Below are 13,022 nucleotides of genomic sequence, written 5' to 3'. Positions count from 1 at the left end.
AACCTGAGTGGACCTAGGGAGTGAGGTAGTGAGGGGGTCTCCCGGAGGGAAAAAATCCGCCAGAGTTTTCCAGACCTTCCAGATCCCCGCCAGCGCCCCCTCCAGCGCCTCCGCCAGCGGGGGTGGGGGGGGGCGTGGGGGGTCTGGAGGGGGGCGTCTCCTGGCAGGGGCGGGGATTTCCTGGAGAGAGGCAGGCAGGAAAGAATAAGACTTGGGGCTAGGGGAGGGGGCTCGGAAAGGGGCCAAATGGCTGCGGAGCCCCTGGCCGCAGGCTGTGAAGGTTGCCCAGGCGCCTGCCCTGCCCACCTCCTCCATCCTCCACCCCCAGCCAGGTCCTTTCCACGCCTCCAAATAGCTCAGAAAGTGCTCTCCTGCGGACCTTCTGTATCTAGGTCCCTGAAAACCTGTTCCAGAGGCCTTTTCCAAAAAGGGCACAAAACAGGCCTTTTCCTCTGCCCTGCTCATATAATATTTGTGGAGGCTTCAATCTTGCTTCTCCATGCCCTCAATTAACATCTATTTTCTATCCCAAATATCTGGCATAGAATACACAGGGATGCAGAGCAGTCCTCCAAGCCCATTGTGTCTGGTTCTACACACACACACACACACACACACACACACACACACACAATTGCCTAGTTGCCACTCTGGGATCCCAGCATGGTGAGGTCTACTCAACTCCCCCCCCTCCATCCTCACCTCCAGGCTCATCCCAGAGTTTCCAGCACTTTCAGCTTCCTGACCCTCCCCCCCTGTCTAGTTCTGTCCACCCAGGACCCCTCTTCCTCTGAGCATCCTGTCCACCTCTCCAGGGGTTGGGTTCACTTCCCCAACCTGACAGTCACCTCCTCAGCAGTAGCAGGGCCTTGGGGCCTCCAAGGAGAGGGACCTTGAAGCTTGGTTTAGAGAACCTGAGGGAAATCCCTTGGGATCTCCAACTTGGCCAGGGGCCCCCCTACCTAAATCTCCTTTCCTCAGCCATTTTTGAAGATTGAAAGGCTCTGGGGGTGGGGAGGCAAGGCTATCCGTTAGTTTTTGTATCCTAAACAAGACCTCATCTTTCCTTAAAATTAAATACAGTTTAAAAGGCCATTCCAAGGGTTTGTTGCAGCAACAACCAGCTTCTCTACAGGGTAGAGAATCCAGCGGTCTGAAGGCGGGCCGACAAGCCAGGCTGCAATTCCTCCAAGTAGGCACCAGGTGTCGCTGTGGGCTCGTTGTCCCGGCTACCCCCCAATTTCAAGAACCATTTTTTTTTTCCTCCCCCTTCTCTCTCTCTTTCTCTCTCACTCCCTCTCCCCCTTGGTTGGGCTTTGCCAACATATCAAGATGCGTTTCGCCGGCTTCCATCACTAACCTCCCGGAGGTCATCAAGCCAAATTTATGAGTGGCCGCTTGAGTCACGTGACTCTATTTAAGGCTCCCTTATTTGGGAAGAGCGCATAGGATAAAGAAAGAGATATCTCCACCTATAAATTGTGCACTTTGGAGAACAAAAAACCCCTCAACTTCAAAGAGTCACAAATCACCCTTAATCAAAAAGGGTGCAGAAATTTTTTTTTGGGCCCTCCCCGCCATGAGCTCCTACGTAGCCAATTCATTCTATAAGCAGAGCCCCAATATCCCTGCCTATAACATGCAAACTTGTGGGAACTATGGATCGGCCTCAGAGGTGCAGGCATCCAGGTACTGCTACGGTGGATTGGACTTAAGCATCACTTTCCCACCGCCTGCGCCTTCCAACTCTCTCCACGGGGTAGACATGGCTGCCAACCCCCGGGCTCACCCCGACCGCCCCGCCTGCAGCGCCGCGGCCGCTCCGGGACACGCTCTGGGCAGAGATGAAGCGGCTCCTCTGAACCCCGGGATGTACAGTCAGAAGGCGGCTCGCCCAGCGCTGGAGGAGCGAGCTAAGAGCAGTGGGGAGATCAAAGAGGAGCAGGCGCAGACAGGGCAGCCCGCCGGACTGAGCCAGCCACCGGCCCCGCCACAGATTTACCCGTGGATGACCAAACTGCACATGAGCCACGGTAAACTTTAGGACTTCATTTTGCGCGCTCGGGTCCGCCTGGGTTTTATAGGCCATGCGGGGCAAATAAAGAAAAAAAACCTGCGGCCATAAATTTTACGATCCAGGCATCAATGGCTCGTAAAACTGTCCACTAAAAGGCTTAGAGGCTGTGTGCGCCCAAATTTACGACGACATAATTGGATCATAGGAACAAAACGTGTATAAAAGGCAATATTCAATTTTTGGGGGAGAGGGAGGGAGTTAAAAAAATAGAGGGATCTGAAGGGTGAGGAGCGCGGGGCTCCAGAGCGGGGATCCCCCCGCGGCTCCCTCCCTCCCTCCCCCGTGGAGCCGGCTCGGCCGGCGCTGGCCGCTCCGGAGGATTCCAGCGACTCGGGAGGGGCGGGAGGGGGGTCCCCGGTGCTCGGATCTCGAGGGTGCTTATTGTTCGGTCCGAGCCTGGGTCTCCCTCTCCCCCCCACCCCCTCGGCCCCTCCGGCTGCTGAGTGAAGGCTGCGGCGGAAAGTTTCCTGCCAGGGCAGAGGCGCCTCTCCGGGGGCTAGGCTGGGCTAGGCTGGGCTGGGCCGGGCCGCGCCCGCCTGCGGCCCGCTGGGCCTGTCCTGCCCTGCTCGCCTCCTCTCCCTCCGGCGGCGGGTGGGGGCCTGGGCTGGGGTCGGGACGCTGGGGCGCTGCACGCTATTCACCCCTTCCTGGCTTGGGGGGCTTTATATTCCAGAGACGGACGGCAAGCGGTCCCGAACCAGTTACACGCGCTACCAGACCCTGGAACTGGAAAAAGAATTCCACTTTAATCGCTACCTCACTCGCCGCAGGCGCATAGAGATCGCCAACAACTTGTGTCTCAACGAGAGACAGATCAAGATCTGGTTCCAGAACCGCAGGATGAAGTGGAAGAAAGATTCCAAAATGAAAAGCAAAGAGGCTCTTTAGAGGCAGCAGGGAGGCCCGCAGATAGCGCCCCAAGCCCGCTTTGGTCCCCGCGCCTTTCCTTTTCGGTTGTCCTCTCTCTATATTTTGGGGCAAGGGCGGGGGCTGCAGCACCCGCTCGGGGCCTCACCGACAAAAGCGCGTTCCCTTGGCACTCCGCATCCCCACCGACCCCAGGTTCCTGCGGGGCTGTCCGCGCGGTGCGGACTCCCCTCAGTTCTGCTCAGCACCGGCGGGGTGGGGGGGGAGGGGGGCGCCAGGGCAAGCTCCGCAGGGGCTCCCCAGAGGGCTGCGGCAGACGGGCTGGTGCTGAACGAACCGGGCCTGGGCCGCCTCTCAGGCTCCCAGCCCCAGAGCGGCCTGCGGGAATTAAGGTGGGCCCGGCAGGGGCTCCAGGCCCCACGCCCCGACCCTCCGGCCTCCCCTGTCCTTTGTTCCCGGCTTAGGCTGGCCAGGCGGCTGAGGGCTGGTGAGAGTGGCTATGCTTGGGGGAGTCCGGCGCCAGACTCGGGGTGCTTCGTTGTAGCGACTAAACTCCATGTTCGGTTTTTTTATGATTTGCATATGAAAGGGGGAGATGACTGAAGGTCTGCCTAGGGCCCCCTTGGTTGCCCTAGGCTCTCCAAACCTTCTCACCCATCCCTAAGCCCGGTAACCTCTCCAGCCTGCGCCCTCTGCATGCCCTCTCAGGCCCCTCCGCCTCAGACCACTAGCTAGCTCAACCATGGGGGTTCCCTGCCACTGGACCCCAGCAAGCAGTCCTAGAGGTTCCTGGCTGCCCACTAGTCCCTGCCACGACTCTCTGTGCCCTCCTGCCCCATCGCTGTTGTCCAACTATTTATTGACTCCAGGTCTTTCCTGAAACTATATTTTGTCATATCAAATAAAGACAAAGAGAGATCAGGACTAAAGATGCAGCGGTGCCTCTCTGTTTGGGGCATGTATTGGGTAAAAGTGTCTAAATGGGCTATGGAGTATAGGGGAGGCCCATAGCCTCTCAGCCTCTTTTTAAAAAGAATTTTTAGGAGCTTCTAGAGGGATTGAGAAGAGGGAGGTGAAATTGAGCTCCTTTCCAGATCCCTGGTTCCCAGATGGGCCTTTGGGGAAAGGGGAGGGCACCTACGCAGTCTGTACTGGCTTTTCCCATGCTGTGGCTCTCCAAGGCTTTCAGGCCTCTGCACCCCATTCCCACCTTGGCTGGGTGGATCTGAGGCCTCTAGACTGGCAAGCAGCCCCCACTGCATGCCAGAGCTAATCTGCAGGGCCTGGGGGCTCCGTGGCGCTCATACTCTCCGCCCCGGCCCCGGACTCTGAAGATCTCTCCCAGAGCTCGGTGAGGGGCCGTGCTGGACATAGAGGGAGGGCTGAGCCCTCAGCCTAGAAGCCCACTTGGTCCCAAGAAGGATCCTCAGAAAGAGTTGGTACTGCTTGATAAAGGGGTCTGGGGGAGTTGGAGGAAGTGTGTCTCAGCTTTTTAAGATCCTGGGGCAGATGGGAGCAAGGAGGGCAGCCTACAGCGTACCTGCCTGGCAAGAAATGCGCAGACTGTTTCCCCCACTTCTAGGGCCTGAGGCTATGCAGGACAATTAGCTGGGAAAGGAGCTGCATAGACGGGTGCCTGAGTCCTGTCTGTTTGCCATCATTTGTCTCAGTCTCTGGGATTTTGTGTGGAGGGGGAGGGTGGGCTAAAGGGAAAGGGGAAAAGGCAGATAATTCAGGTGGTGCCAAGGCTGGCTGAGGCCCACGCTCTGCTCTGCTCCAGGCTCCTGGGATGGGATGGGGGAGGAAGTACTTTATAGGAGAAACAAATGTGGGAAGGGTCCATAAAACTTTACTGCATTTCCTCTCTCGCCTCCCACAATGGGGGTGATTTCCTGGAGCCAAGCCTAGGCCCCCCACACTGGGGGAGGGTGCGGTTCAGGAGCTGGGCTAGAAGGCTGCTCTTACAGCTGAGAGGGAAAGGGAGCAGAGAGACTCTGGGGAGGGGCAAGGGGAATATTTATGATTATTAATGCTGATGCTCCTTGGATTTATTATAAGGACTGACTTCTCTGCATCCCACTGCCTAAGCTATCCATCTGTCATTTTTTTTTTTTTTAAACCCAGGAGTCTTTCCTCACCCCGTGCTTAGCACGTAGGAGGTCTCAACAAATGTTTATTGATCTGTGCCCATTGCTACACCCTTCCCTTCCAACGGCACTCAGGCCAGGTTAGGGCACTCGCTGCGTCTCTCCCTGACTAGCAATCAGCAGTCTGCCCAACCTAGCAGCACCTCGGCTCCCCTCTCAATCTCTCTCTCTCAAATAAAATGTGTAATTTTCTTCAGGGAGTTATTTTAATTTTTTCTCCATGCTGAGTAAAACTATTGGGCAAGCGGTGAAGCGTGGAGAAGCACTGGCGTCTCCAGTGGGTAACAGTTAACTAAGAAAGAGGCCGTGGCGCCCGCCATCACGCACTCCAGCATCCTTGGCTGCCGAGGCCCGGAGCCTCCTCCCCAGGGGACGCACCGCCCCAGGGGTAGAACCAAGGGCTTGGCCGGGGCCCGGGGCAAAATTGCTCATACCGGCACTGCAGGGCACACCAGCCCCACCTGGCATGGAACGCCTCCTTCCTGCAGTGTTAAGGCCTCTTTCCCTGGAGGAGCTGGAGGATTGACTCAAGTTGGCCAGGCTTGGGTAGACGCAGCCTCGCCTGCCTGCCCCCGCCCCTCCTGTCAGTCTGCAGGCCTGCCCCAGGCCGCAGCCTCTGCTTCCCCGGCCTCAGCGGCCGCAACCTACCCAAAGGCCTCGGGCGCACTCCCCGACGCTGGGGCTAGGTACACCCCACACCCTTGCTTTCTCCCTGAGCGGAGGATTCTGCTTTGAAGCCGGGGTGGGGGGGGAGAGGGGGGCGGGAGGGGGTTCTCCCACCAGCCAGCCTCCTGGAACAATCTCCAAGCACCAGGATTTGGCTTTGCTCTGGGAAAGTTAGTGGAGGGGCTCCTGGGTCCCCAGCAGAGACCATGGAGCCTGCTTCCCCACTTTGCCCTGAAGCCCACCCCCTCTGGCAGCCAGAAAAAAAAAGGGGAAGAAGCATGACTTACCTTCCCGGGGGAGTGGGAAGAGGGGGACACGACCCACTCTGAGCAATTAGAGGAGAGAGGAGGAAAAAAAATAGGAGGAAAAAATATCAACACGACCTCGAAGGCGACAGGTCCTTATGGAAATAAGTAAGTAAATAAATAAATAAGGATCCACCCTCTCCCCCTCCCCACCCTGCAAGGGGGGTGTGGGGGTGGGGCAAAGGAGCAGCACAAGGGCTTTTTAGTGTGACTGAGCATTAGAGAAATACGCATGGCTTCTATGTGAATTTAGGAGTTTGAAACTTTTGGAGGTTATTTATGTGAATGGCCCGAAGGCAAGCCCGTGAGTGGCTCTTGGGGGACCACGTGATGTCATTAAACCAAGTTTTATGGTGTAGGGAGAGCTGACAAACCCACAATATATTTACATCATATATAATCTTAACTGTCCAGCCACGCAGCTGCTGGTGAGGTTTAATGCTAGGACAGAGGGCCTGGCAGTTAGAGGGGATTACGGCGCTGGGGATGATGGTGAGGGGTTACATCTTCGCAAATGAATCCCAGGCGAACGCTGTAAGTTAATTTTCTCTCTCTCTCTGACCCTTTCTCCCGTTTACCTAATCCCCCTGCCCCATGATAGAAGGCTGTTCCCACTCATTAAGGGGAGGGGAAGAAGGCCTCCCTGGGCATTCCCAGGCTAGGGTGGAAGAAGAAGAGTAGAAGCCGCTGGGAGGTAGGAGGATGGGGGAGCTTGTCCCCTCTGACCAGCCCTCCCTTCCCTGCCCTTTATTCCCTCCAGCTGCAAGTCAACTGCGGTAAAGAGAGGCCTGGGTTCTTTAGAGCTTTGCCAGGTCTCCCTGACCCCCTCTCCCTCCTCAGTTAGGAAGAAAGACTGCGGCAGACCCATGGGTGTTTGGTGTTTTGTAAGAGTGTGCAAACTGTAGGCGCAAGCGCAAAGTGCCTCTGGGGCACCCCCAGCCTAGGGAGGGGCCAGTTCAGCCCTTGGGCCAGTGGCTCAGAGTCCAGGCAGCTGCAGAGGGAGGCCAGGAAGGAAGGCTTTGGGACTTCTGAGCCCCCAGGCTGCGACCTGAAATGGCAGAAAGAAGCATCTTAAAGGTAGCTGGTTGAGCCCAGAGAGTCCCAAAGCATTTTCTCTTTCCTCACCACCAGGCCTGGTGGGCAGCTGTCCCAGCGTCTGTAGTCTGGGGTCTTAGTCCGCCTGGGGCCAGTGTGGTTTCATGCCTCCCTCTAGCTGTTGGGGTCTTTCCTGGCATTCTCAAGCCCTTTGCCTGAGGTAAAAGTAGGCCCCAGAGGCCCAGAGGTTCCCCCTGTGAGTGGAGTATAAATGGGTGGGAGAGTGGAGGCAATGTCTTTACTAGGCTGACCAGGAAAGCCCCCCCCCCCCAGCTCTGGGGAGAGAGTGGCCTGGGGGTGGTGGTGGAGCCATCAGGGCCCAATATGGGCATGGAGTTCTTCAGCCAGTCTCAAGCTCGGCCTCCCTAAAGGTTTCTAGGAAGGAGCAGCCCAGCATCAGGCACGGGAGGCACGTGTCCTCCACACCTGCAAGGCACCCCCCTCCCCATGCACCACCCAGAGCTAAGCCAGGACAGCGACGATGTAGAAACTCAGCCTCCTTGAAGGGGCCGACGGAATGAACTGAATCTGGCGGGATTGCGAATCAGGGCGGAAGGCAGGCCCATGGAGAGCGACTGGTCCAGGCCAAGGGAAAGGGGAGGAGAGCGGCGGGGGCGAGCCAGGTCTGCGCCTTCCCAGAAGGGAGAAGGGAGGACTGCCCTGGGGCGCGAGGGGGTCTGGGCGCCCTTCTGTGGAGAAGTGCTGTTGGGGGACGGGGGGTAGGACGCGGTTAGTGTGCCCCTGCCGCCCAAGGGGCCTGAGGAAGAAGCAGGACTCAGGCAGAGACGGAGAGCCCAGGCCGACTCTGGGAGGGTGAAGGGGAACCGAGACCCAGAGACACGGGCGCCTGAGCCGATCTCCAAGCCCAGCTCTCGCCTTCGTGAGGAGCGCTGGCGCGGGACCCGGGCGGGGCCGGCTGGGGGGGGGCGGGGCGGGAAACTCCCCGATGCCATCCCTCTGGGGACCCCTGTTCCGCACCAACACTGGGCCTCCCCACTCCTTTATTTCCCGGGAAGCGTGAGGATCCTAGAGGATCTCCCCAGGAGCCCATTCCAAAAGTTAACTCTCAGTTTCTCCCTTTCTCATAATCAGCCCTCTCCATTCTCTCCTCCCCATCAGTCTGTGATTTGGGGGGTTTCTGGAAACTTTCCATTCAAGCCTCAGGGAGATGGGAGTTTTCCTTGCTCTCTAACTTGACTCTTCCCCTCCCGCCGGCTCCCCAGGGCTTTAGGGAGCGAGTCTAATGGTCTTCAACCAAGAATTTAGCCATCCCACACCCAGGCAAACTCGGCCTTCCCGTACTCCTGGCCAAAGCGCAGTCCCGTGGAGAGGGGTGTGTGTTTCTGTTTTACAGATTTACACAGCGTCTCTTGGGGGGTTCTATGACTTCCTCATCTCCTTTTCTGTTTCTTAGGCTCAAAAGTTCCATTTAAATATCACCCCCTCTTCCTGCCTCAGTAATAATAGATCGTCCTTCCTCTCAAATAATGTCTGGGCCAGTTTTTTACTGTTTTGTAGGACAAATACATAAATGGAAGAAAGAAAATATAAATTGGGCCAGAGACTCTTGGTTTTCCACCCCGCCCACCCCGCACTCGATTTTGGGGTCTTCCTGGAGCGGGAGATGGGCGATCAATCAAGTGCCAAGGTGCCCCAGTCAACCCGGGAAGCTTTTAATTTTGTTCCTAGGTCTTTAACCCTGGAAAAGGTCAAACAACCAATCAGAAATGGGCTAAGCAGGGTCACATGCCCCCCACCAACCAATCAGCCAAAAAGTACTTGGGTCTCTGTCTCGCCCTTCCCCTCAATTCCTCTTCCTCCATCCCTCCCTTACCATCCACTTTACCTCCTGGGTCTGCCCTATCTCAGATACACGAATGGGAAAAGCTATGCTGAGAATATTCTAGCCCCTCCCTTTGTCCCTGAACTAGTTCTGGAGAGTCTTTGGCTTGCGTCCTCTGGTTCTAACAGTGTGCCTCGCGATCAGTCGCAGTTGTACAGGGATCTGAAGTTGTGGGGGTGTCCTCTGGATCATTCCCATATTCGCCCGTGAGGTCCTACCCAATTCACTGGGCTTTATAGATGTGGACTCTAGATCAGGGTGTACAGTAGGTGTGGATATGAACTCCAGACCCGAATTCAAATTCTGACGGTCATTATTCCCTAAACACCTACCTTGTACCAGGTTTCATTCTCTTCTGATCCTCCTGGGGGCAAGTGGGGGCGATTAGAGAGACCTTTTTTGATTTATCTTTCTGGAAGTGCCCAGGAGCCATTAGCTTTATCAAACGACCTCTGATGTGGTGGGGGAAGGGAGCAGAAGTGGAGACTTTTTGAAAGTTGTGTTTGGTACCTTTAGTTTGTTGAATAACTTTGGGCCAGCTGAAAAAAGGATTTGGAAAAAAGAGTGAGCACAGAAAATCAGGACCCTCCCCCGATATAAACAGTTGATGAATTTAAGTCCCTTTCCTTTACATCATCATCATCATCATAAACAACTAAGTGATGATCCTGTGTTCTGACCAGTAGCTACCAAAGGACACAGCCACTGAAGGTGTGGATTCCTGTGTTTGTGTTTATATGGGTTAAGTCAGAACAAGCAGCGGGTGAGAAACTATTTCTGAGCAAGAGCATCTGATGGCACAGAAGCCGTGCATGTAGGACAGAAGTGCCTGTGTTTCCTGAACACCTGGGCTGGGCCCTGAGCCAATCCACCCGTGGGTCCAGACCCAGACATTTCTCCTTCCAGTACCCTCAGGTCTCCAAGGTTTTGTTCCATGGTTAATTTTATGATTGAGTTCCCCTTCCCTCCCCTTCTCCTCTTGGTCTTCTACCTCCTTGAGATGACTGAAGGGCAGGAGCTCTGATGGCCTATGCCACCCAGACCTCTAAATTCTCTTTGGGGGCATCAAGTGTGCAAGGGTGGAAGGAATAAGCCAGTATGAGCTGGGCTTTGTCAGCACCCCTCTGCTCGTTAATCTTCTGAGCGGCCCTGATTTGGGGACAATGCCACAAAGGGAAGGATTGGGATGAGAAGTCAGAGGAAGGGCAGCTCTTCTCAGAAGCCAGGGAGCCCCCACTTCCCAAGTCAACTTCAACCACACTGCACCACTGACCTCTTTCATGAGTTAGAATTAAAGCACGCACATTTATTTTTCCCTGGTAGATGGTGTGGTAGTCTTTGAGACCAACCTTCACCTCCAGTGTGGATTTCTCACACTGGAGTTTCCAGATCTCATGAAGGGTGGAAAAAGAAAGATGGGAGCTTGCTTCTGTCCAAACAGACACTGGGAAGAGAGATTGTATTGCCTCAATCCCTCCTAATACCCATGTGAACTTTATCTGTCCCTTTGACTCTCCCTTTCTGTGTACAAATGATTTGGGCTGAGTTTTTGAGCTGAAACATCATGATCCTAGGCTTCAGTTCTCTGTTTTCTTTTGCTGGGGATGCATGAGTTATTCTGAGCCTCCTGCTCATGGGACTGGAGACCCTGGAACTCTTTGAGATGGAGAAGAGGGACAATCCAGATTTAAGACCCCCAAGCTAAGGCTTTCTGGGTTAGAGATTCAATTTAAGGAAGGAACTAGACCGCTGGAGGGCCAAGAAAATCACATTCCCTTTTATTGGGTCCTTGTAACCCAGACTAGTGTGTCTGTATATAACCCTTGGCTGCTTTGATGGGACTCCAGAAACTCAAGGTGTCTAGACAGAGGAACTGGGGGTGATAGAGATCTCTTTGTCTTTGAGTCCTACAGAACCCTGGGATCCATCTTCCTCTGCCATTCCTAAGGGTCACTGAGGGGCAAAAGTAAAACAGAGATACCCAGGAGGATTCACTCTGTGTGTGTGTGTGTGTGTGTGTGTGTGAGAGAGAGAGAGAGAGAGAGAGAGAGAGAGAGATGGGAGTGGGTGGGTGGGATGCAATCTGGGACTTGGGAAAGTTGGGCAAGGTAATCCAGGACCTTGTTCAGTCTCTGATGACTAGGCCTTAAGATCTACAATGAGAAGTTGAATAGGAGACTTATGCAGGAAGGCAGCTTTTTCTCTACACCTGACACACATGCAGAGAAAGTTCTACCATGATCTGCAGCCCCACATGGGCTGGGTAGAATGTGTGGGCTCAGCTACCTGGTGTTCCTTCAGGACTGCAGTTGTCACAGCTCTCAGAGAGGTAGGGCAGGCTGGATTCTGCCCTTGAAAGATCCCTACATCTCCCAGCCCCTTCCCCCAGACCAGAACACCACACCGGAACACACAGAAGTATATATATGTGTCCAAGTATGGTATGAAAGAGAAGCCCAGGCAGAGTACAGTAAACCAATTGACTTGAACCAGCTTCCCACTCATTGTCCTGCCCCATTCTTCCCATCGATTCAGCCTGGAGACCATTTGTCCTCCCTGGCCCACCCCTGCCTCCTCAAGCCCTGTGTAACTGTTAAATTTCCTCTCTTCTGCCTCCCTGGAAAACCAAGATCCTGGAGCAGCCCCCACAGATGGTGACAGCCAGGCTCTTGATGACCTTTAGTGTCCTGTTGGCCTGTTAGGTTGTGGGGGGTTGGAAGGCAATGTGGGACTATAAGACCAGAGCCCTTATCTGATCCAATCCTCCTTTTACTTGCTATTCTAGGCTCAAACTCAAACTCAGGGCTACTTTTTCGCTCAGTGGGGGAATTTTTCATCTAGTAAATACTTCTTTAAAAAATCCAGTGTGTGTGTGTGTGTGGTATGAATGAAGGGAGTAAGGGTCAGGTCCCTCATTTTAGATTGTGTCTCTCCCCCTCCTCTGGGTGGAGGATGGGGGCGTGGGCTGAGGTTTTATTGAGGGTGCTTTTCCTGTTAGGAGTAGAGACGGGATCATAAAAGCCTAGAGGAGGCTGTTTTGATCTGGTGACTTCTCAGGAAGTAGCATCTGAGGTTTTGCTTTGTAAATCACTCTCCCCCAAGCTGGCCAGCTAGATTGGATTGCACTTCCCCAAGCCCACCTGGGGCCCCTCCTTACCTCCCTTTCCCCAGTAAACCAAAGGAGAAAAATTAAAGGAAGTCCAGAGCTTTCCAGATCCTATGCCTCCAATAAGAAAAGGGCTCGTTGGTGATTTTTCCCGCTCAAAGTTCCAGATTTAAAAACCATGCAACCTTTCATTCTTCTTTTTGCCCACATCGACCTCGGTCCCCCCAACCGTTCAATTAAAAAAAAAAACTAACATAGAAGGCAATCAGCTTCTGAGCCTGGTGGTTAATACTATGACTCCTGGAGACTCTACCATGACTTCTGAGTCTGCTATTCCCCTGTGACCCCATTCCTGAGCCCCAAACCCTTTCTTGGGAAGATGAGACTTCAGGTGTATAGAGAGCTTTTGAAGAGGCATTGGGAGTGAGGCGTATAGAAGAACCCATCTAGCACCGAATGAATGGAGGAAACTCTCTACAGTCTATGACCGGGTTTTATGTAATTAAGATGGGTGCAGGTGTGTGTGTGAAAGCCCACAGCCTTCTCACATCTCACAACTCACCGCCGTAAGGCTGTAACCGAGCTGTCTCCAAACAAAACTGCATTTTACCTGAATAGCTCCATTTTGTAATGTTAATGAGCCTTGCCCCAAAGACACCCCAACCTCCCACGGGTCCCTCCATCCCCAGCCTTGGGCTAGGGAGCTGAAAGGAAAGCAAGTAAAGAGCTCTCTACGTCCATCTCAGTTAGGGACGCTTTCAGGCCCAGGGATCAGGGCTCTTATCCATCTCCGGAGAAATGCCCCCATATGCTGGAAATGAGGCCATAGATTATATGAATTCCTGGGCCTCTTAGCACTTGCACAGGCTCTAGTTTACCCTCATTTGTTTCTCAGAGAAGTCTGGGCTGGGACATC

At 54.4% G+C, this 13,022-nt stretch overlaps 1 protein-coding gene across 1 annotated transcript; it reads left to right on the top strand.

Moving 5' to 3' along the window:
• The first annotated feature begins 205 nt into the window (after nt 1-205).
• HOXC5 (homeobox C5) lies at nt 206-4,595 on the top strand. The gene is made up of 2 exons (XM_045873297.3): nt 206-2,033; nt 2,751-4,595. The coding sequence occupies exons 1-2, from the start codon at nt 1,580-1,582 to the stop codon at nt 2,963-2,965; spliced, it is 669 nt and encodes a 222-aa protein (XP_045729253.2). The 5' UTR covers nt 206-1,579; the 3' UTR covers nt 2,966-4,595.
• Nucleotides 4,596-13,022: the final 8,427 nt, after the last annotated feature.

Source organism: Mirounga angustirostris, unplaced genomic scaffold, assembly GCF_029215605.1.
Source record: "Mirounga angustirostris isolate CCGP_5_RB_7025 unplaced genomic scaffold, mMirAng1.0.hap1 SCAF_5, whole genome shotgun sequence".
NCBI lineage: Eukaryota > Metazoa > Chordata > Mammalia > Carnivora > Phocidae > Mirounga > Mirounga angustirostris.
The sequence above is the reverse complement of the archived record's forward strand: the minus strand, read 5'-3'. Positions and strand labels throughout refer to the sequence as shown.